The sequence below is a fragment of the Astyanax mexicanus genome, chromosome 20 (assembly GCF_023375975.1).
Source record: "Astyanax mexicanus isolate ESR-SI-001 chromosome 20, AstMex3_surface, whole genome shotgun sequence".
Classification (NCBI taxonomy): Eukaryota; Metazoa; Chordata; class Actinopteri; order Characiformes; family Acestrorhamphidae; genus Astyanax; species Astyanax mexicanus.
In genome coordinates this window covers 24,724,688-24,747,330 of record NC_064427.1, presented here as the reverse complement: position 1 = coordinate 24,747,330, position 22,643 = coordinate 24,724,688, and the positions used below count along the sequence as shown (strand labels likewise).

The window sequence follows — 22,643 nt, the reverse complement described above, 5'->3', positions numbered from 1 at the left end:
ATTTCCAGAGCTGTATATTTTATTATATCTTTTCATGTGACAACACTGTAGAAATTAGAGGATATTAGAACTTAGAGGATATAACTTGGACTGTTAAATTTGATGTTTTGTGCACAGTTCTCTAATACTGGTCACAGAATATTCAACGTGGCACCTCATGGCAAAGAACTCTCTGAGGATTTGTTGAAACAGATTTTTTGCTCTCCACAAAGATGTCCTTGGCTAAGATTAGATAGATCTAAAGATCCATTCATTAATCTATCTATCTAATCTCTAAGTTCCTATTTAAGTGATGAATACAGTATAGTGAAACACGTACCCAGAAGACGGACAATGTTTGGGTGATCAAACTCAGCCATGAGTGCAGCTTCTCTCTGGAAGTCGTTCTGCATGTCGGCTGAGGCTTCTTCCTTTAGCATCTTCACCGCAACCATGGTGAAGGGTTCGTGTGGCAACAGACCGGGAGCTCTGCAGAACAGGCAGCACACTTCCGTTAAAAAAACAGTTTACACAAGTTTCAGTACATCATTAAACAAAGTCAATCAGTCAGGACATGTTATTTAATGTCCTGGTAGATACTGTATGTCTTAGTGCGATTTGGCACACTATAGTGTGGCCACTATGATCAGAAGATCTCTGGTCCGAATCCCAGTCATGCAGCTTGCCATCAGCTGCCAGAGCCCTGAGAGAGCACAACTGGCCTTGCTCTCTCTGGCTGGGCAGATGGCGCTTTTTCTATCATCATTTCAAAGGGTGATGTCGATCAGCACAAGACGTCTGTGAGCTGATGTGTCGGAACCAAGTCGCAGTGCTTTTCTCTGAGCGCATTGTGATGGTACTCGGTAATGATACATCAGTAGCAGTTTGAAAAAAGGCGGTGGCTGACTTCACATGTGTCAGCTGAATGAGTTGGAGAATTGGCCACATAAATTGCGGAGAAAATACAAGAAAATTTGAAATAAAAATAAAAGAAAGCAAATTGTAGAATGCCATATAGTTTAATTTCAGTAGTGTTGCTGAAATATAATGCTGAATATATGCAGCTCTGGAAAAAAAAAGAGACCAGGTTAAAATGATAAGTTTCTTAGATTTTACCAAATTGAAAACCTCTGGAATGTAATCAAGAGGAAGATGGATGATCACAAGCCATCAAACCAAACTGAAATGCTTGAATGATTGCACCAGGAGTGCAGGCATAAAGTTATCCAAAAGCAGTGTGTAAAACTGATGGAGGAGAACATGCCAAGACGCATGAAAACTGTGATTAAAAACCAGGGTTATTCCACCAAATATTGATTCTGACTCTTAAAACTTTATGAATATGAACTTGTGTTCTTTGTATTATTTTAGGTCTGAAAGTTCTGCATCTTTTTTTGTTATTTCAGCATTCTCATTTCCTGCAAATAAATACTAGTCGGGAGTAAGTCTGTAATTTATAGACTTAATATAAAAATATAAAAAACAATGTTTATTTTATTCAAACATATTCCTATAAATAGCAAAATCAGAGAAACTGATTCAGAAAATTAAAAGTGGTCTCTTTATTTTTTTCTAGACCTGTATGTATTGTGCAGCACCAGTGTAAACAAGTTTGAGTTGATAAACTAAGGATTTTTTATCCATTATTTGTACTTATAAATATGTTTTTTATGGAACCAAATTGGGATCTACTGTAGAATCTCCCACAGAACCATTTGAAGCCCCACCTACTTTTTCTATGTTTTTTTGCAATGACTAAACAACATACTCTCCTATTCTTCACCATTCTACTCCTTTAAGAAGTTAGAAAGCTGAGCTTTTGCTGACTGTTGTTTTTTACCGTTTTGGTGGTTTGCTAATGTACGTATTGTTTGGCTTACATCAGCAGTGTGGCAATCAAAGTGTCCCAGCGCTCCTCATTCAGAACATTCCTCCACCACAACAGTGTCGAGTAGTGAAGCAAGAATCTGTTTGAATCACTCGTTTTATCTCACAGCGGTCGAGTTCACGCGCTGAAACGATGCAGGCCTCAGCTCAGCTTTACGATCCTGCGGCCAGGAGATTTATCTTAGCGTGCACGAAGACCTGCGCTGGTGGGCTGCTAGCGTACACACTCCGGGCTGTAATGGTAAACAGACATGTTGTGTCACGCTTTTGTCACATGGTTTAGATAGCTGAGCGTGTGTTATTTAGCGTATAGAGTTAGCGATTGCATGATACAGAAAGTTTCTTTGTTTTTATGATATGAGACCATTGTTTTTGTCGACTAATAAGAACTGTATAGCTGACAGTGGGATAGGACACACCATAATATTAAGAGTAAATACACTGACATTTACAGATTAATTTTATTTTTGTCTTTTTTTTTTTGTCATACTAACATTTTTCAGATTGTCAAAAAAAAATCTATATTAGAATTCAATATTAGAATCATTATATTCAATATTAGAATTCAGATCAAGAAATCAATATTTCGTGGAATAACCCTGGATTTTAATCACAGATTTCATGCATGTTGGCATGTTCTCCTCCACCAGTCTTACAAACTGCTTTTGGATAACTTTATGCCTTTACTCCTGGTGCAGAAATTTAAGCAGTTCAGCTTGGTTTGATGGCTTGTGATCATCTATCTTCCTCTTGATTATATTCCAGAGGTTTTCAATTTGGTAAAATCAAAGAAACTCATCGAGCTGTATATTACATAGGCCCAATACCATTAACCCGCCATAAAGCAGACCCTAACACTGGTCTCTGATCAGTGCAAAAGTTCAGTTGAAGCCTCAGAAAACACAGGATCCATAATGGCAGGGGTTCAGGAGAGGACTTAGCGTGGCATTAAAAGTGCACTTCCTGTGCTGGAGGCTCCCGAATGTTCCTGGAGAAGGTAAACAGTAGCAGGGTCTCTATAAATAGCCTGCTGACACGCAAGCGTCTGCCGGGGAAGTTTCACATTGAAACCTATACGACGGCACCTGAAGCCTCATCCCTGCTCCTATTTCAGGCTCGGGCCGTGCGAGTTAGACACCCCACACTGCTGCTGTTCCCAGGAGTCTCCATGCACCGCCTGGACGCCTTCCTGCGGCAGGCAGATTGCAGCAGGTGATACACTGAGTGAGCGTGTGTGTGAGTGCGTGTGTGTCATGTCCACGCAGGACGAATCAGAGTTGATATGGAACCCTAATAGGACCAGACCAGCTTGGTAAAGGCTTTAAAATACTAATAAAAAAAAAAAGAGTTAAAATGAAGAAAATCAGTGACATCAGTGAACTGGACTTTGAGGTGGACTTTGTTAAGCTGTTTTTGAATCTGAATCCAGATTCGTTTACTTTTCGATTGTGATTTAGGGTGATTTCACACCTACCTAGTTTAGTCCAAACCATTTTAAATCAATATAGATGAATTTGACTTTGATATCAAAAAGCACTCAGGCCATTTCTGAGCGGAATGCCACACACCAAGTCTGAGTTGCATCGGCTCAATTCTGGCCCAGATGCTCGGCTTACATTTTTTCACCAACTAAAGGAAGATTGGTCTAATAATTAATCAAAAGACCATGATAAGATATGATGAATCATCATGCTTATTAGAAAATTAGAAATAACAAAAAAGAAGCAGAGCTTTCAGTCCTCAAATAATGCAAAGAAAACAAGTTCATATTCATAAAGTTTTAAGAGACCAAAAATCAATATTTGGTGGAATAACCCTGGTTTTTAATCACAGTTTTCACCATTTATCAGACTTCCCAAGTACTATAAGGCAATCGACACATGCCGCTTGAGGCAACACCCTGGTTGCTGAGTATAATATGGTAACTGGGCTGAGCCACTTGTATCAACTCTCTGATAGCCCAGTATAATACTGCAATCGACCCAATCCACATGTGTCAACACCCCGGTTGCAAAGTATAATATAGTAATCGCCCCAAGTTGCTTTTGCCAACTCTCGGGTTGATGTGTTTTAAAACAGCAGTTTACCCGAATCAACACCCCAGTTGGCAAATAATAATAAGCCAAAATGATTTCCTACCAGAAGTCTTGGCCCAAATTGGCAACAAATCCTTATATTGGTTACGCTGGTTTCTGTATCTACTGTAGCTATAGATTAGACCTTATTTATAAACAGGAATAAAACAAATCTGATGTACAAACACATGAAGGAATTCAGATTTGGCAGGGAGGCAGAAATAGGCATCTAATGAAATTGACACCACACCTCCATCCCACGCATGTGCTTCTACAAACCAAAGAAAATATAGTCTTGTTGAGTTGTGCTACTCACTAAGTTTTTGATGCTTCTGTGTGTTTTACATAGTAATAATGTTGTTCTTAAATGAATTATACAATCTGAGTTTACTGTTATTCTGTGTCTGAATAATACAAAAGTGAATCAGATACAGATAAAACATAACAATAAAAAATGTATTCTCATCCTAAGTATCTTTTATTTTTTGCCCTGATATTATTACATTCTCATAAAGATATATTAGACGTCCATTTTTACTGTAAATCTCTAATGTACTACTGTCTGTCTCTGTTTTTACGTGCCCTCTTGCTTGTTCATTTACCATTATCCTCAGTAATTGTTTTTTTTTTTCCCCAGCCCTGTGGTTCCCTTGTGACTATCTGTAGCTCCGCCCCCTTGTTATCTGTCCCCAGGTGTTTCCACTTTCCTGTCTCCTACCATGTGTGAATATATAGCCATTTTGTGTCTGTGTTCAGTTGAAGGTTCTTTCGCGCTTATCACGTCAGTCAGATTTCTTTGTATCTAAGTATCTTTGTTGTTAAGTTAGACTTATTTTCACGTTTGTAAATAAATTATTTGCATTTGAGTCAGCTCTCTGCATTCTCTTCCTGCACGCCCTGACAAAATCTGGCAGTTTTTCTTTGCATTGTGTCAAAATTTCATAATGAATTTATTTTTTATAATGACTTTCACTGAAAATCAAGCTTTTTTCTATTCAATTTCTATTCAACTATAAATAATTTGGTCGTGTCAATTAAATCTGCACCAAACTGACAATTACAAATCCAGACCTCTGAAGGCTCGAATCATAAAATCTTATATCATATTCAGTCTGTCTGTCTGTACAGTGTCTCAGACACGAGTTGTAAAATCTGTGCTGCTCATCATGTTTTGCAGACGTCATCATGAGCGAGAAACATGAGATTAACATCACGGCCACTTAAACCGTTCATGTTCATCAGAGCCAGAAGACATGACTGGGCGTTTTATTATCATTAGAGGGTGGGCGAGTTGCTGTGAAGGCATGACGTGGAGGTCCGGGGTCTCACCTTGCCTGAAACACCCTGCCGAAGGCTCCCTCTCCGATGTCCCGCACGTATTCGATGTTGTTGCGGGGGTACTCCAGCGTCAGCAGCTTGGAGTTGAGCAGCAGGGGCAGACGCTGGTACATGGGGTTGGGGTGCAGTCTGTCCAGCAGCAGTTCTGAAGGAAGGGCGGTGAGGGTGGGGGTCTTCATGACTCTGCTGGGGACAGAGAGCACATCACAGGCAGGCTTAGAGAGGGAAAAATCGACATAATTACTTCATTTAATCTGACTTGATATGCGCTAATTAGAATTTGAACATTTTAATGTATCAACCTTTAGAAACCTATTGACGCAAATTGGGTCAAAATTTACTTTAGTAAATAATTACTCAGGAATGTGCAAAACACCAACATGATTCATACATTGTGACAAACAACAAACCATTTTTCTAAAAACAGCACTGACCTCTTGCTGAACTCAAGTGTTTTTGAGAAATCTATTGTAAAATACATCTAATTAATAGGCTTACCTTCATATTTCAATGCTTTATTCTTTAAATATAATTCCATTTATTGTCTCAAAACACCCATAATCCTCGTCTTTACTTTTACTTTGGGGTCTGCGGTAAATCTCATGACGTCATTGCTAGTGCTGATTCGTCAAAAAATGAATAAAATACAATAAAAAACGCTATATTTTTAGCCAATAATATTTACTTCTAGTGCTCCTAAAATAATTATAAGAGGTATGACATCAAATAACATTTGAATAAATCCAGTAATGTCCAGAGAAACAGCTTTATTTAGAATATATTACAATAAAAAAGTATTTATCTGATCATTTAGTTGAAGAACTCTTTATTATAATAGGTACTGTTACTATAAGCAGCTGATAGTAAATGTCCAGTGTACTAAATCACTTTCATTAGTTAAGAATATTGACCATATTGTCCCAAATTACTCAAACTCTTACAGCATACAGTACAAAGGAGCTGCCATTTCTAACTATACTAATCATACAAGAAATAGTTAAAGTTATGCTACAGCATGGGACTGTAAGTGACTGCAAGATATAGCAAGAAATGGCTCCGCCCATAACAAAATAATACAAGTCTGACTGTAATGAAACGGTTATTTAAGTAGCTTTCGTTGTTTTTGGCCTAATTTGGAATTATTTGTATACACTGTAACACCTGACAAGTTGACTAAACTCAAAACTTTTGTTGTAAATAAATGTTAAGATCATGTAATATCATTTTTAAGAACAGTGAACTTAACAAATACATATACATTTAAAATTAATATTTTCCTGAACTTGTTTTTAGTCTTCTTTCTGGTTTCATTCAACTATTTTTTTAAATACTCATAGAAAAGTTGATGAAAGAAAACAGTAGATAATTAAAAAAACTGAGAGCACAGTGAGAACACAGAATTACTGCAGCTCAGTAAATGGTGCTTGTTCTACAGCCAACAACACAAAGACCAAGCATTTAATCATAATATGTGATCTACAAGTTTACCTAACCTAGCCTGGGAGGAGTCACTACACACTGATGGTGAGTGTTAGGCCGAAACTGTTGGACACACCCAGTATGCAAATAGATTTTGACAGAAGCCAATGGAAAAGAGGCTGCCAACGACAACAGACTAAACTCAGTTACTATAAGTTGGTTCAAATCAATCATTTTTATTTAAGTTCAAACAACTTCTGGGTTTACAGTGTAGTAAATATTGGATGTTGGTGATCTTTGGGCCCTCAGATGGCACTGAATTACTAAATTACGAAACAGGGATGATTCTGTATTGGAAACCACTACGTAGACTCAAGAACACTTCCAGAAATCATTGTCTGTGAATAAGATTAAGCTCTATCATGCAAAGAAGATGCCATATTATCAAGAAATAAGAGACCATTCGGCTTATCATCAGCACACAGTTCATAAAAGACTGCATCTCTAATGGTTTGGGAGTTTCCACATCTGGAAATACACAATCAATGCTGAACGGTATATAAAATGTTTAGAACAACATATGCTGGCCATCTGGAAAATGTTTATTTCAAGAAAGGGCTTGCATATTTCAGAAAGACAATGCTAAATCACATGCTGCATCTACCACAACAGCATGGCTTCTCTAAAGAAAAGTCTGGGTGCTGAACTGGCCTGTTTGTAGTCTAGACCGTTCACTAATAGAAATTATTTGGTGCATCATAAAACAAAATATCACCCATTTCATCCTAGAATCATCCATTAGACAGGAACAACAACTAGACTGGACAACATTCCCCTTCCAACAGCTGTGGCTGTTCACGAACCTTCTCCGACGTTTCCACGTTTTCCTCCTCTTGTGACACATGAGGATGAGTATGGTGAGGAAGGCCACACCCGCAAAGCCCGCGATGATGAATATGATGACATTCATGTAGTAGGCAGTGGAGACGGCAGCGATGGGGTTTGATGGAGGCGGTTTAGGAGCAGATGCTGCTCTCACAATGGTTACTGCTGAGAAATGAGAAAAAAAGCTAACTACACACAATTATAATAAGTGTTAAAAATAGTATATTCTACTTTGGAGTGCTGGAGTATTGGAACAAGCACCATCATAACAGAGAACATAGTTCTGCTGCTCCATAACTCAATAATAGGGGCTTCATACCCCTCTAGCCCATATAAGCCATGCTGCCAATAGGTTCATGTTTGTTTATCAGCTTCAGAAAGTCCTATTCTATTGGCACCTCTTCTCTACAGTGTCTAGACAAGCTTTACGGGTGCATTTGCATACTTGTGTCAGCAGAGCATGGGGTAACCTTAAAACATTTTAACACGCCCTGGCCCGCCAGAAAAATGGCATAATTAATATCTGGCTGTGTTATGAATAATGATAGGCTTAATATAGACACCAAATATGCCATATCAATAGCAAAATATAGACATGCAAAAAAACTTCTTCCATATAAATATTTCATTTTATGGATCTGAAAAAAAAAATTAAAAATGAGAAAATCTGAAAAGCGCCTGTACACTGTCAGCCCGGATAAGTTGAATTTACTTAAAAAATGTGAGGAAACCGGTTGTCTTAAAAAAATTAAGTACTGAGAAATGAAAACTTAAGTTATCATAACTTAGAACATCAAGTTATTACAACTAAAGGGGAAGTTGATTTAACTTTTTAAACTTTTGCTATATTGTAAGACTGGATATGCTGAGTTTACTTAACTGTTTTAAGGCAGCTGTTTTGCTCAACATTTTAAGTAATTGGGGAAGGAAAACTTGACTTAGCATAAATTAAAACATCAAGTTTTTACAACTTAAGGGAAAGTTGATTTATTTCTAAGGTAGCCCAGGGGGAATCACTACACACTGATGGTGAGTGTCTGTCTGAAACTGTTGGACACGCCCAGTATGCAAATAGATTGTGACAGAAGTCAATAGAAAAGAAGCTGCCAATGTCAACAGACTAAACTCAGTTATTATAAGTTGGTTCAACTCAAAGATCTCAGTTTGAATGTATAATATGCGCCCAAAAATGTTCAACTAACTCAAAATAGTTGAGTATTGTTTAGAAATATCCAATTTAATGTAAAACAGACTTAAATCATTTGAATTCAAACAACGTATGGGTTTACAGTGTATTTTTGTTATTGTTATTACCATATTTTGACCATTACATGTTCTAATGAATAATATATATATTTGTTTTTAAATAATTTTAGGCTTCTAAGAAATATTACTTCATAAAATTGCCTCTGAAATGTTTAATATTAGAGTGAAAAGCCTTAAAATCTGGGTATGTAATTTCAAGCAGAAATTGGTAAAATTAAGTTTAAGATTAAGTAGCTTAATTAATGACGTTCACAAACATTCAGAACTCACAGCATCATATTGAATAGTGCTGAATGGTACCTTCTCCACATTTGGGGACCAGGCAGTATTCCCAGCGTACCCTGGGACTGCTGGTGTAGCACCACGGCCTGTCGCTCTCTCCCCCGGGATTGCGGCAGTAGTTCTCTGCATTGCTGAGCTCGGGGATGACGTCCACAGGAAGTCTGTGAGGATGAGGATCCTGGGAGAGAGAGGAAGAATGTATGATTATGTATGTTATGGATTGCAAACATCAACCTAAGCCTTGATAAATTGATTTACAATACACAATACACTGCCTGGCCAAAAAAAAGTCACCTCCTGGATTTAACAAAGAGAGGGCGCGCACGCTAAGGAAAAAGGGCGCAGCGCGTGAGAGAAAGAGAGGGCGCTCACGCGAGGCAAAGAGGGCGCAGCGCGGGAGAGAAAGAGAGGGCGCGCACGCTAAGGAAAGAGGGCGCAGCGCGCGAGAAAGAGAGGGCACGCACGCGAGGGAAAGATGGCGCAGCGCGGGAGAGAAAGAGGGTGCAGCGCGTGAGAGAAAGAGAGGGTGCACACGCGAGGGAAAGAGGGCGCAGCGCGCGAGAGAAACAGAGAGCACACGCAAGGGAAAGAGGGCGCTGCGCGCGCGAGAGAGAAAGACAGGGCGCAGCGTGCGCGCGAGAGAGAGAGGTCGGATGGTCGTATGCAAGAGGCCACGTATGAATATTAAATGTTATAGCACGAACCTCGAGTGTATTATTGCCATTATAGCACAGTTCGATTATCAATCTTTATTGAAAGATTTTAAGTGAAAGAGGACAAGAAAATACAATTTGTCTGGTAAGGTTATTAACACTTGAGTTAAAACACAAGTTAAAATAGTTCCATTGCTGCTCTGTTTGTAGCTCTGCTAATTTGGCTTGTAGGCGCTGCATCATTGCTAGGTTACCTGTATGTGGCGGAGTAATACCTACAAGGAGAGCTTCAGTTACAGTGCATTACCAGCTGATAACGGCACTAAAAAAACGCCTCTCAGCCAATCACATTGCAGGGTCAGAACTAATTGTGGAATAATGCTCATTTTATAGCATTTTCTTTCCCCATCTAATTTTTTATAAGTATTTCAAAGCCATATTTTACATGAATTAAATAACAATATAGGTACAATAACTAAAAGCTTTACTTTATAGTAAACATTACTTATAAAAACTGAGGCAACTAAAATAAATTAAATGTAACTTCCAGGCTTAGAATGTGTGCACAGGTGTATTAGTATATAATAGACTGTCTGTATAAGATGAGGAAACATGTGTACATCCAGCTATGATACACATGTTAATGCAGAGCGTAAACAGCCTTTATGTGTTTCTTAACTGACATGTTTTTTTTTTCATGTTTTGTTGTGAAAACGTGGGCCCTTTTACATTATTCATATCACCCAGAAATCATACACCATATGGCAGTGTGCAGAACATCTATAAAAACTGCAAAACTAGCCGGAATAATTATTTCTAATACAAAAAAGCCTGTTTGTTTGAATATTTGAGCATATGCGCTTGGGTATTGGGGGGTTTGGGCATGTGTTTGAATGTGTTTCTGTGTGTGTGTGTGTGTGTGTGTGTGTGTGTGTACACACTCTCACAGGTAAGCCTTTGCTCTTCTACCTCCCCTTTTTCCCACAAGCCCACATCATAAGATCCCTTGGATCTCTTTATTCAAAGACCATCACTAATGACTCTGAGGAAGCCAGAGAGCTTCTGATGGCGGCTGTATTTTTATCCCGGCTCCCCACCGGGACTAATTAAAGTTAAACTGGATAAATATTTACCTGCTGGTCCCAGCGCTGACAGGGAATACCAGACGCTGTGACATTGAGTGTTCCTTGGTAAAACCGCCCTCTGTTGTTGTAGCAGGTTGCTGTATAGAAAAAAAAACCTAATCTGTAAATCTGTACTTCAATTTTACATACTTTTATTTATTTTTATCCTCCTAGGACCTGAAATCCACATACAGCTCTGGAAAAATGTGTAAAATGAACATTGTTGTTTTATTCTATAAACTACGGACAACATTTCTTCCAAATTCCAAATACAAATATTGTAATTTACAGCATTTATTTGAAAACGAGAAATGGCTGAAATAACAAAAAAGATGCAGAGCTTTCAGACCTCAAATAATGCAAAAAAAAGTTAATATTCATAAAATTTTAAGAGTTCAGAAATCAATATTTGGTGGAATAACCCTAGTTTTAATCACTGTTTTCATGCATATTTGCATGTCCTCCTCCACCAGTCTTACACACTGCTTTTGGATAACTTTATGCTACTCACTCCTGGTGCAAAAATTTAAGCAGTTCAGTTTGGTTTGATGGCTTATGATTATCCATCTTCCTTTTGATTATATTTCAGAGGTTTTTAATTTGGTAAAATCAAAGAAACTCATCATTTTTAAGTGGTCTCTTATTTTTACATTATTACATTATTTTTCTCAGAAACTACATAATATAAAAATAGATATATATATTTTTTGTTTTTACACTAAAATCCATCCACATCAAATAAAACTGTATAAAATTTTCAAAAATGTCTTTAAATTGAGGGTTAAGATACCTCTATATTCGTAATACAGTACTATACAACGCAAAAGACACACTATACACACAATACACTATAATGAGAAATAATGTTGGAAAAAAATGCAGAAAAATCTCACTTACTTGTAATCTGGTCTTTCTTCATCCCTGCACAGACAAGATAATGCAATTGAAAATTTAAAACATTGTGAAGAAAAACTCTTTTATGTCAAACAGTTGCAATAAAATACACAAATAAAGATATGAGGTAAGTAGAAATTTGAATACACATGAAATATGTCTTTATTATAGTGAGGAGGGGTTTATTTACAGGTTTATAGAAGAGAGCCTACAACCTGTACAGTGTTATTCATAAGAAAGTTTCCTCGAGTGGTTCTTACCCACATAATCTACCGCAGTGCAGGAGTCTGGATCTGCCTGCAGGCTGGGCAGTTTTCTGCAGTCCGGCAGAGCGATGCTCAGACCTGGAGACATGACTCCCCTGTGACTGCGCTCTTCACTGGCTCTCCACTCTTTATAGCAGTACAGCTCCTTCACCGCCACGCAGTGCTCCCTGTGAGACAGTTCACCACCAGCAATCAGCACTGTGATCTCCTAAAAATCATCTCCTCATAATGCTGCACAGTCAATTGTGGAAACACAATTTATTTCTTAATATCTTAAGAACATCTTAACATGAAAAGCCCTAATTATTTAACTGTACCCTTTAGGACAATGGCCTATATCAAGAGTGTGAATTAAAAAAAAAAGTTTTATAAGTTTATTTATCATTTTAATAGCTTTCCAAAACTTTTATCACTTTTACTCACTGAACTAATCTCCACCAGTCAGAACTCATCCTCAATTGGGAAGTGTCGAGATTTTTAATATAACATAAAGTTTACTTCTTATTAATAAAGACTATAGGCTATAAATGTTGCATTGTTGTTTATTATAGTCTTATTATTAAGTGTTATTGAGGTTTTTTTTTTTTAGTCTACATTGCCCAGGATCACATGACCCTTCCAGGAAGTAGATCACCTGGTCACATAGTCACATGGTTTAGCCCTATATACAGGGCTAATTTGCTCTCAGGTGTTGAGTATTGATGGTTTATCCTCGTGCAATGCGTTATCCAACACGTTCCTATTGTGTTACTCTCTCGCTTTGACCTTGATCTTTTGTATTACTGATCTTGATTTTTGCCTGCCCTCTGATATTGCAGTGCTATATTTGACCTCCGAACTGTTTATCAACCTTGGTATGTTATCGCCTTGTTGCTGCTGTTTACTGGTATTGACCTTGCTTTGTCTGACCACTCCTTTGTCTTATGAATTATTAATTAAAGTACTCTTTGATTTGCATCTGCGCATGTCCGAGACCTGCTTAATTATGCCAGAAGCAAAACTTAACATTAAGGATTTGACAATAAATAGGTTATTATAATTTAATAACCTCTTTTTGCTGTTTTAAACACTGAAATATTGAGTAAAATAAACTCCTGCCTTGTATGTTTTCATATCATATTTCAATCTAAGCTGTATAGATTATTATTTACCCTCATTTACTCTCATTAATTACATTTTTTAGAGTTTTGTTGGTCCAAAAGTCAAATTATTGGACTAGAGTTCAAGGGATTCATACAATATAATACATATAAATAAATAAAATGACAATTAAACAAATGAATCTAAATGATTTGTACTATAAGTGTATGCTGTACCTGCATAGCGGTTTAGGGGAGGGTCCCAGGCCTGAGGGGCTGCAGTCCTGGAAGGCGTTGTGGCAGAGCAGAGACCGAGCGGCCGGACGGCACAACGGACTCGCCCAATCCAGCTCAGACCAGCTGGCCCGGGCCAGGAGCTCCTGAGCATTCTCCGGATCTGGCAGGGAAAAGTTAAAAAAGACGAGTGCATTCTGTCTCAGTGCTCCATCACACACCTCCCCACGGTACGTACTGCAGTATCCAGCACTGCTTTTATACAGCCTGCGGAAAACAACACAATTTGTCAATTAACCAATTAATGAATCAATTAACCGATTGTTAAATACCTTTATTGTCTTTATACTTATACATTTAAATTACAAACAAATATTCTGTGTATTAAACCCACAACCTTGCGATCAATAACCCAGTGCTTTAATCACTAAATCACCACTATCTAAAAAAGAAAGCATTACTAATAGTGTAGAGCATAGCATAGTGAGTCTCAAACCCAAAACCCTGTGATCAGTAATGGTGATGGTGGTGGCTCCAAAGCCCACAACTCCAGGATCAATAACCCAATACCCAACCACTAACCCACCACTGTCCCAAAAACTGTTTTTTTTTTTTTTTTATAATAGTGGAATAATAACCCAGTGCTCTAACCAATAAACCACCACTGTCCCAACAGCAGAATTTACCCATAGGGCCAGTGGGCTGTGAACCCACAAACCTGTGATCACCTTAGTGAACTTAGTGTTCTAACCAATAGTGATAAAGGGTCTCAAACCACCAACCCTGTGACCAATAACTATAAATAACTAAAAAATATTTCTGCCATCAGTGGCAGTGCGTCGTAAACCCACAATATGGGTTTATGTTTGAGTAAAATGAACATTTTTGTTTTATTCTATAAACTACGGACAACATTTCTTCCAAATTCCAAACAGAAATATTGTCATTTAGAGCATTTATTTGCAGAAAATGAGAAATGGCAGGAACAAAAATAAAAGATGCAGAGCTTCAGAAATCAACATTTCGTGGAATAACCCTGTTTTTTTATCACAGTTTTCATGCATCTTGGCATGTTCTCCTCCACCAGTCTTACACACTGCTTTTGGATAACTTTATGCCTGCACTCCTGTTGCAAAAATTCAAGCAGTTCAGTTTGGTTTGATGGCTTGTGATCATCCATCTTCCTCTTGATTATATTCTAGAGGTTTTCAATTTGGTAAAAAAAAAAAAACTCATAATTTTAGTTTTAATTTAATTGAATTAAATTTAAATAAATAATGCCTTAGAAACCCATCACTTACTTGCTGGAGAGTGAATAGTGTGTAACAAAGCACAATCTACACACCCTTTCTATTCTATTAACTTTGCTGTAATCATGGCCAGATGTTAAATCTGAAGCATTGTGGTAACAAATCTGAAGAAGGGTTTACTTGAGTTCACGCGTAACTCGGACCATATGGAACGGGGGGCTTAATGTACAGCAGCAATGCATTACTGGGTTCTTATGTATATGTTTATGTTCATCAACTCTTATCCACTCCAGATTGTTCATGCTTTCCAGTGGCAAAAGTTTGCTGTGGGCAGGAAACACATTATAGAGCTGTCAGGCTTCATTACATTAAAATCTTTTGGTTTGGTACGTTTTTGGGGGATGTTTCATGAAACATGAGTGTAACGAATTTGTGAATAAATGTGTATCAGAGAGTTCTCCTCCACCAGTCTTACACACTGCTTTTGGATAACTTTATGCCACTCCTGGTGCAAACAATTAAGCAGTTCAGCTTGGTTTGATGGCTTGTGATCATCCATCTTCCTCTTGATTATATTCCAGAGGTTTTCAATTTGGTAAAATCAAAGAAACTCATCATTCAAAAATTAAAAAATCAATCGGGACTCATCAGTAAAGCTGACCTAATGCCTTTCATGACAAGTCACTCCATGACAGTCTGGCTTGACTACCTACCAAGTTCCATTTCTATCTACCTGTTGATGCCTTTTTTTACAATGAGTGTAATTTACTTTTTTTGTATTTTACATAGATTTCCCAAAAAAGGCCAATTTTTATTGCAGTTTATAAGATTTGTTGGCCTTTTATAAAAAAATTGCACCCTACTTCAGGCCAACTCCAAGACTGAGTGCTGCGCTTAATGTTGTTGGGTGGGATTACCCAAGAATTGAAATGAAAGATTGGAAAAAATGCTAGAAAAACAGATTCAAACTCAGATTGATATTTATCTCTGGGATTTAGTCCAGAGAAAAGACTATTAAGCAAAATCCCTATTGATAAATAATGAGCTCAATGTTAAAGTTCTCAAATTGCGTAGCAACCTAAATAAAACAGAGCTTTAAAACAGACGTAACCCTGTAGTTAATTGTGTGTGTGTGTGTTTTTGTGTGTTGTAAGACATTCTTACCTCCATTCTATGGGAAAAATGCAGGATCCGGACCCCAGCACCAGAAAATGCCCCAAAAAGAAAGAAAAGGTTAAGCAGTTATTCCTCAGCAATGATACGGTATAAAGCATCCACTCTTCAGTGCAGGCCATGCTGCTGATATTGTGCTTGGCCTACAACGTGTGTGTGTGTGTGTGTGTGTGTGTGTGAGTGTGTGTGGCCTGAAGGCAAGAGCAGGTGTGAAGTTTAACAGGTCTGGATGGACACAGTAATAATGGGGGTGCTGATAGAATCCACCAAGTCGTCCAAAGGGGGAAAAAACATTAGCTCATAAACTTGCTAACGTGGAATTAAGAGTATATAACAGTAGCTCTATGCTGTCCTTATTGTTGGATGCACTATGAGTTTATTTCTGGTAAGTAATCACAGTGAATCTTCCCTGAAGTGTGAAATACAGGCCTGTTCACATGTAGTTTGGTTGTTGTTTGATCTTATTCAAAAAGAACTGGTGTGACTGCAGGTTTTCATATCAGGCAAACAGAAACACTTACATTAAAAGAATCTTAGTGCTGTCCTGAATAAAGAGCCGATGCAAATAATTCAAAATGTTAATGAAATCAATTTTTTATACCAGTACTAAAAAAAATTCTGGTCTTTGTATCTAATTCTAAATTTGGTATTGAAATCTAAATTTGATATCAAAATCTAAATTTGGTATGTAAATGTATTATCTAAATCTAAATCTGCTATCTAAATCTATATCTAAATTTGCTATCTACATATCAATCTGGTATATTAATCTAAATTTGGTATCGAAATCAAAATTTTGTATCTAAATCTAAATTTGGTATCAAAATCTAAATCTGGTATCTACATCTAAATTGGATATCTAAATCTAAATTGAAAACTGATATAAAAATCTAAATTAAGTATCTAAATCTGGTATATAAATCTACATTTAGTATCTAAATTTGTTATCTTAATCTGGTATCTAAACTTAATTTGATACTTAAATCTGTTCAGTAAAGAACACTATTACTATTAAAAAAACAAAGTAAGGAATAGATTCAAATAAAGGTCCTGGTATTGGTATCCATGGTGTTGCACAATTCATACAAAGTTATGTATGTGTTTTTAATTAAAAAACTGATTTTAATTGCTACTAAAATCAGAATTCTGTATTTTTTTCACCAAACTTCTGTTTTTATTCTTTGGTATTGTATCAATTCTGCTCTGAAGGTTTTTAAACTCTTTCTCAAAACTACTGAAGTGTGTCCAAAAATAAAGGCAGCACAGATTGTCTTCTATATATACAGTAATAGAAAACCCAGCAGCTCTCAGAAATCTGCTCTGTTTTACTGCAGCTATACTGTGGGCAGTTTTAATGAAATAAAGCGGATTAATCTGAAGATCTCTGAATGTGTTGGTTGTGAGATGTGAGAGAGGAAAGAGCAGATTACAGTGTGTTTTTGCAGTATTTGATTATAACTGGATGCCTGAGTGTGTTTGTTTAGTTGGTGAAGAACAGCTTTCCTAACAATGGAGACCTGACTGAAAAAACAACCACACACACACACACACACACACACACACACACACAGCTAATGCTCAAAAAAGCCTCAAAGCAATTCCATTAGCCGCAGCAGTGAGACAGGCATGTGCCGAAGCCATCGACTCCACAGGCTAATTCTGAGCGTGAGAAAATACAGACCACCAATATTAAAAGGCTACATTATAAACATAAATGGCACCTTATAAACTTTATAATGACACGTTACAAACTTTATTTGCCCTTCATCACTCAGTAGCCTGGACTGCAGGCCTCAGCCTGGCTAAAGTAACAGCTGTACACTGAATTAAAGAGAGGAGAGCCATTACAACACATTGCAAACATACCCCCTTAATCAGCATCAGTTGGATTAATTTCTCTTTACCTGTAAATCTGGTACATATGGGTCTTTTTCTGTTAAAAAAGACAACCTAAATACACTATTTTTGCTGGTCAGACATTTCCTAATACATAGATCAACGGAAATACTGTGTTAATGTCTCCGCCCCCATTCGTGGCAATGTTGGTATCAAAATAAAAAAAAATTGCCAATATCAAATTTTAAATCCTTATATCAAAATCCAAAATTTGGTAAAAATGTATTTATTATCTTTATTCTTTTGGCAGTTACAGTATACAGTATGTAAGTGTAGCCTGTGTACTGCGATTACCTGAGACAGTGATCTTGGCCGTAGCTTTGACGGTGTTAGCTCCTCCGCTGTGCTGGTTGGTGGCCTGGCAGGTGTACAGAGCCGGTTTATTAACCACCACCCGCAACACGGATACAATCACCTCCCCCACCAGCGTCTCCTCCACTGCCGCTCCGCTGATCTGCAGACAGAGGAGATCACAGCCTAACTATTATTATTATTAGTTATTTTTATAACTGCTGTTATCAGCTATAACAACACAGTTATAACCTGTTATTGAATATTTACTGATTATAAAAATAATAAGAAAGAAGAAAAATAAATGCATCTTAGATAATAGGTTTGGAATTACGAAATAATTAAGAAATGTTTATAATTTCTTTTTAATTATTAATAAAAATGAAGAAATTACAGATTAAAAGTGTTGAAACACTGATGAACAGATTTTAAAATAGTTATGAAAAGAGTGACTAAAAATGACCTATGAGAATGTTAGAATCACAGAAAAAAAAACATTAATGATAAAAAAGTTTTACTTTTTTTAAGGGTGATTAGGAATCATTGATTTTTTTTCTGTGATTCTAACATTTCCATAGGTAACTAATTCCAGACATTCCAGACTTAGCTGATTCAAAATCTTTTCATCAGTTGGTCTAAACTTTTAAACTCAAATTTTTTTTTTCTTAATAGTTCAAAAAAATTCTAAACATTTCTTAAGTAATTCAAAACTTTTTATCGAAGATTTATTTATTTTTCTTCTTCTTTCTCTTCTTCTTCTTCTTCTTCTTATTATTATTATTAATATGTAATTATACAGGTACAGTACTACAGATTTCAACTGCACTCATTAATATGTTTATGATTTTATGGCATTAAACTTGTACTTTCTTAATAACAATACAGTTGAATCTAATCTAAAATATCATTTTCAACAAGCATAAAAAAAAAATCAAGATAGATAAAAATTAAATGCATTTTCATTCAGAACGGCACCTTCATAATTAGAGCTGAATTGTCTATCCCAAGCTGCTGAGTTCAGGAGAACATTATGAGCAGATCAGAGAATCTCCAGCTTTAATTACGGCTCTATATTTGAAATCTGCTCATCATCACTGATCTGCTTTTAGCAGCACTTCATCCGGCTAATGAGCTGAACGATGTGCCAGAGCCGCCGAGCTCGGTCAGAGCCCCGCCCCGTCATTTTAATCATTCAGCTGATAATGCAGAGAGAGCTTCAGAGATACTTCAGAGAGCAGGGTTCATTCTTTACATAAGAGCAGCTCTTCAGAGCACTCTACTCTCCTCAGTCTGAACTAAACCACTCAGCCGTATTAACTATATCTATAGAGAACAGAGTGTGGATCTGTCTGTGTTTAGTGAATAGAGTTAAATAGTATAGAGTAAAATACCTGAAAGGTAAAAGCAGATCTGCAGTAGATCAGTGTTAGGATTGGGATCAGGGCTAAGTTTTATGACAAGGGTCATTTTTATCAGCATTTTTTTTTTACTAAACTTTTTAACTATAATGGCAAATTTCAGAAATAATGAAATCAAACATGTCATCAATAATTGGTGACTTTTCATAGGTAATCCAACTCTTTTCATTAATATTTTTTGTTATTAATGATTGCAACATTTCTTTAAGGTTTTTAAAGCGTTTTTCAATAATCACAGTTTTTCCAACAGTTTTTCCAACTTTACGATTTGTTCAATTGTGATTTTAATCTTTTTTGATTATTAAAAAAATTGCAAACTTTTCATAAGCAATTCAACTATTTGCCCATTGATCTGTACCTTCCCAAACTTTTTTCAGTAGTTTCAAACTTTACTTGATGACGTTTCATTAGTTGTTCCAAACCATTTGAAATTCTTATTTTTTTATAAGTGATTTTGCATTTTTCTTCCATAATTTTAATTTCTTAGGCAGCAATTTTAAATTATTAATTAAAAAATAATAAAATAGCACCAGAGCTGCCAAAGACTAACTGTAAATTATTTGTATTTATTATCTAACTTTTGTAATGCCATTTTTTATCTGTAATCCCAAATGTTTTATTTACATTTCCTATTTTTCACTATTGATTGCAATTGCAAACAGTGATTCTTATCCTTTTTCTGATTTATTTTTCATAGGTGATTCGATTATTTGCCTGAGCATTTTCCAATTGATCTGTAGATTTTCTTGAATGATTCCAAACTTTTTTCAGGAGTTTGAAACTTTATGATGAATAAAAGCCTTTTCATCAGTTATTCCAAACATTCCACTTGAATTTTTTTATTTTTCATAAGTGATTTAAATTTTCTTCCATAATTTTAATTTCTTTAGCAGCTATTCCAAATACTAAGCTCTTCATCTTCAACCTTTCATTCAAGATTTCTTTGTGTACTCACTTTGTTCTAATAATTTTAACTTTTTCATCCTTCATTTTTTTATCCTTGATTTTTGTTGGATTTGTAATTACTAACATTTCATCAGTAATTACAAGTCTTTGAGTTGTAGCATGTACACAAATTAAAATAACTTAATATCAGAATAAAAGTCAGAATATAGCACCAGAGCTGCCCAAGACTAACTCATATAAAAGAAAGACTAACTGTAAACATTAATATTCTACATTTTAATTGGTGTGTGATTGTTATATTGTTATTCAGGAGTTTGCAGTGAGGTTTTAGCCATCCCTGATCAGAGTTTTAATATGAATAATAAACAGTAAAGGCTGGAATAACACACACTGCTGCTCTGCATGTCCTCCGTGGTGGAGGATTTGTACTGTGAACGGTAGAGTTTGACTTTGGGACAGAGAGGCAGCTGAAGACGGAGAGAGGGCTGGTCGTAAATGACAGAATGAAGAGGTCATGTTTGGTAACAGAAAACCTTGGGCCAGCGGAACGAGAGCCAAGAGAACATGCTGAGGTTAAAATGACCTCCCACTATAGCCTGTCTTCAGCAAAGCGTCTACACAGCTCCTTATCATGAACTAAAAAGACATTTACAACATAACTGCTGCATACTGTCGTCTTAAATCACATCAACACTTCCTTAACTCTCTTTTTTCATCCTCTGAGACTCAATGTTTATTGAAGCAGACCCTGAAATAAAAAAAAAAAAAAACATAGAAAATACCCTGAAATAGTATGATGAATTAAATTAACCTTTAGGGACAGCTTAAAAAGTTAAAAGAAAAGATAAGAAAACAACAAAATGAACTACAGAACTGTGGTACCATGATAGGATGCAGCATCTGTGCAACAAGTGCAGTCGTGAAATTTCACTACTCACTACTAAATATTCCACAGCCAACTGTCAGTGATGTTATAACACAGTGGACGAGATTGGAAATGACAGCGACTCTGTGTTCAGTCAGTTCACAATAACAGAGCGGGGTCAGCGGATGCTGAGGAGCATAGTGCAAAGAGTTCACCAACTTTCTGCAGAGTCACTACATCACTACACACCTCCAAACTTCATGTAGCTTCAGAGTTCATCACTACACACCTCCAAACTTCATGTAGCTTCAGAGTTCATCACTACTACACACCTCCAAACTTCATGCAGCTTCAGAGTTCATCACTACTACACACCTCCAAACTTCATGTAGCTTCAGAGTTCATCACTACTACACACCTCCAAACTCCATGTAGCTTCAGAGTTCATCACTACTACACACCTCCAAACTTCATGTAGCTTCAGAGTTCATCACTACTACACACCTCCAAACTTCATGTAGCTTCAGAGTTCATCACTACACACCTCCAAACTTCATGTAGCTTCAGAGTTCATCACTACTACACACCTCCAAACTTCATGTAGCTTCAGAGTTCATCAATACACACCTCCAAACTTCATGTAGCTTCAGAGTTCATCACTACTACACACCTCCAAACTCCATGTAGCTTCAGAGTTCATCACTACTACACACCTCCAAACTCCATGTAGCTTCAGAGTTCATCACTACTACACACCTCCAAACTTCATGTAGCTTCAGAGTTCATCACTACTACACACCTCCAAACTTCATGTAGCTTCAGAGTTAATCACTACTACACACCTCCAAACTTCATGTAGCTTCAGAGTTCATCACTACTACACACCTCCAAACTTCATGTAGCTTCAGAGTTCATCACTACTACACACCTCCAAACTTCATGTAGCTTCAGAGTTCATCACTACACACCTCCAAACTTCATGTAGCTTCAGCGTTCATCACTACTACACACCTCCAAACTTCATGTAGCTTCAGCGTTCATCACTACTACACACCTCCAAACTTCATGTAGCTTCAGACTTCATCACTACACACCTCCAAACTTCATGTAGCTTCAGAGTTTATCACTACTACACACCTCCAAACTTCATGTAGCTTCAGAGTTCATCACTACACACCTCCAAACTTCATGTAGCTTCAGAGTTTATCACTACTACACACCTCCAAACTTCATGTAGCTTCAGAGTTCATCACTACTACACACCTCCAAACTCCATGTAGCTTCAGAGTTCATCGCTACACACCTCCAAACTTCATGTAGCTTCAGATTAATAACTCAAAAACAGTAGAGTTTAAAGGTTTCGAGCCTCATATCACCAAGCAAACTCAAGACATGCAACACATAGCAACATAATGTATGATTTAACACTCCCACACTGGGATATAAAGCTTCACAACTCAACT

General features: G+C 36.8%; 2 protein-coding genes and 1 long non-coding RNA gene across 8 annotated transcripts in view; 1 reads left to right on the top strand and 2 right to left on the bottom strand.

Moving 5' to 3' along the window:
- Window positions 1–22,643, top strand: part of LOC103045667 (ephrin type-A receptor 5) — a 382,833-nt gene that overhangs the window by 297,266 nt on the left and 62,924 nt on the right. The gene's annotated exons all lie outside the window — the stretch shown is intronic.
- musk (muscle, skeletal, receptor tyrosine kinase) overlaps window positions 1–22,643 on the bottom strand; it is a 43,803-nt gene that overhangs the window by 6,265 nt on the left and 14,895 nt on the right. For 2 of the 5 annotated variants that reach the window (XM_049468475.1, XM_022681246.2), the window contains 9 exons: window positions 17,995–18,154; window positions 13,385–13,544; window positions 12,063–12,235; window positions 11,806–11,829; window positions 10,918–11,006; window positions 9,150–9,309; window positions 7,562–7,748; window positions 5,271–5,465; window positions 320–468 (listed from right to left, as the gene is read on the bottom strand). In XM_049468475.1, the coding sequence (XP_049324432.1) occupies window positions 320–468; window positions 5,271–5,465; window positions 7,562–7,748; window positions 9,150–9,309; window positions 10,918–11,006; window positions 11,806–11,829; window positions 12,063–12,235; window positions 13,385–13,544; window positions 17,995–18,154 (1,297 nt within the window). Of the gene's footprint in view, window positions 1–319; window positions 469–5,270; window positions 5,466–7,561; window positions 7,749–9,149; window positions 9,310–10,917; window positions 11,007–11,805; window positions 11,830–12,062; window positions 12,236–13,384; window positions 13,649–15,795; window positions 15,803–17,994; window positions 18,155–22,643 lie in introns of all 5 variants that reach the window. The other 3 variants (XM_022681245.2, XM_049468473.1, XM_049468474.1) reach the window with 3 other exon arrangements.
- On the bottom strand, window positions 21,237–22,382 carry LOC125784793 (uncharacterized). Of its 2 annotated transcripts, none has more exons than XR_007427367.1 (3): window positions 22,318–22,382; window positions 22,023–22,148; window positions 21,237–21,893 (listed from the first exon to the last, which is right to left on the bottom strand). It is a non-coding gene; the product is annotated as an uncharacterized LOC125784793 (long non-coding RNA). The 2 variants fall into 2 exon arrangements; XR_007427368.1 differs by having other exon boundaries at window positions 22,066–22,148.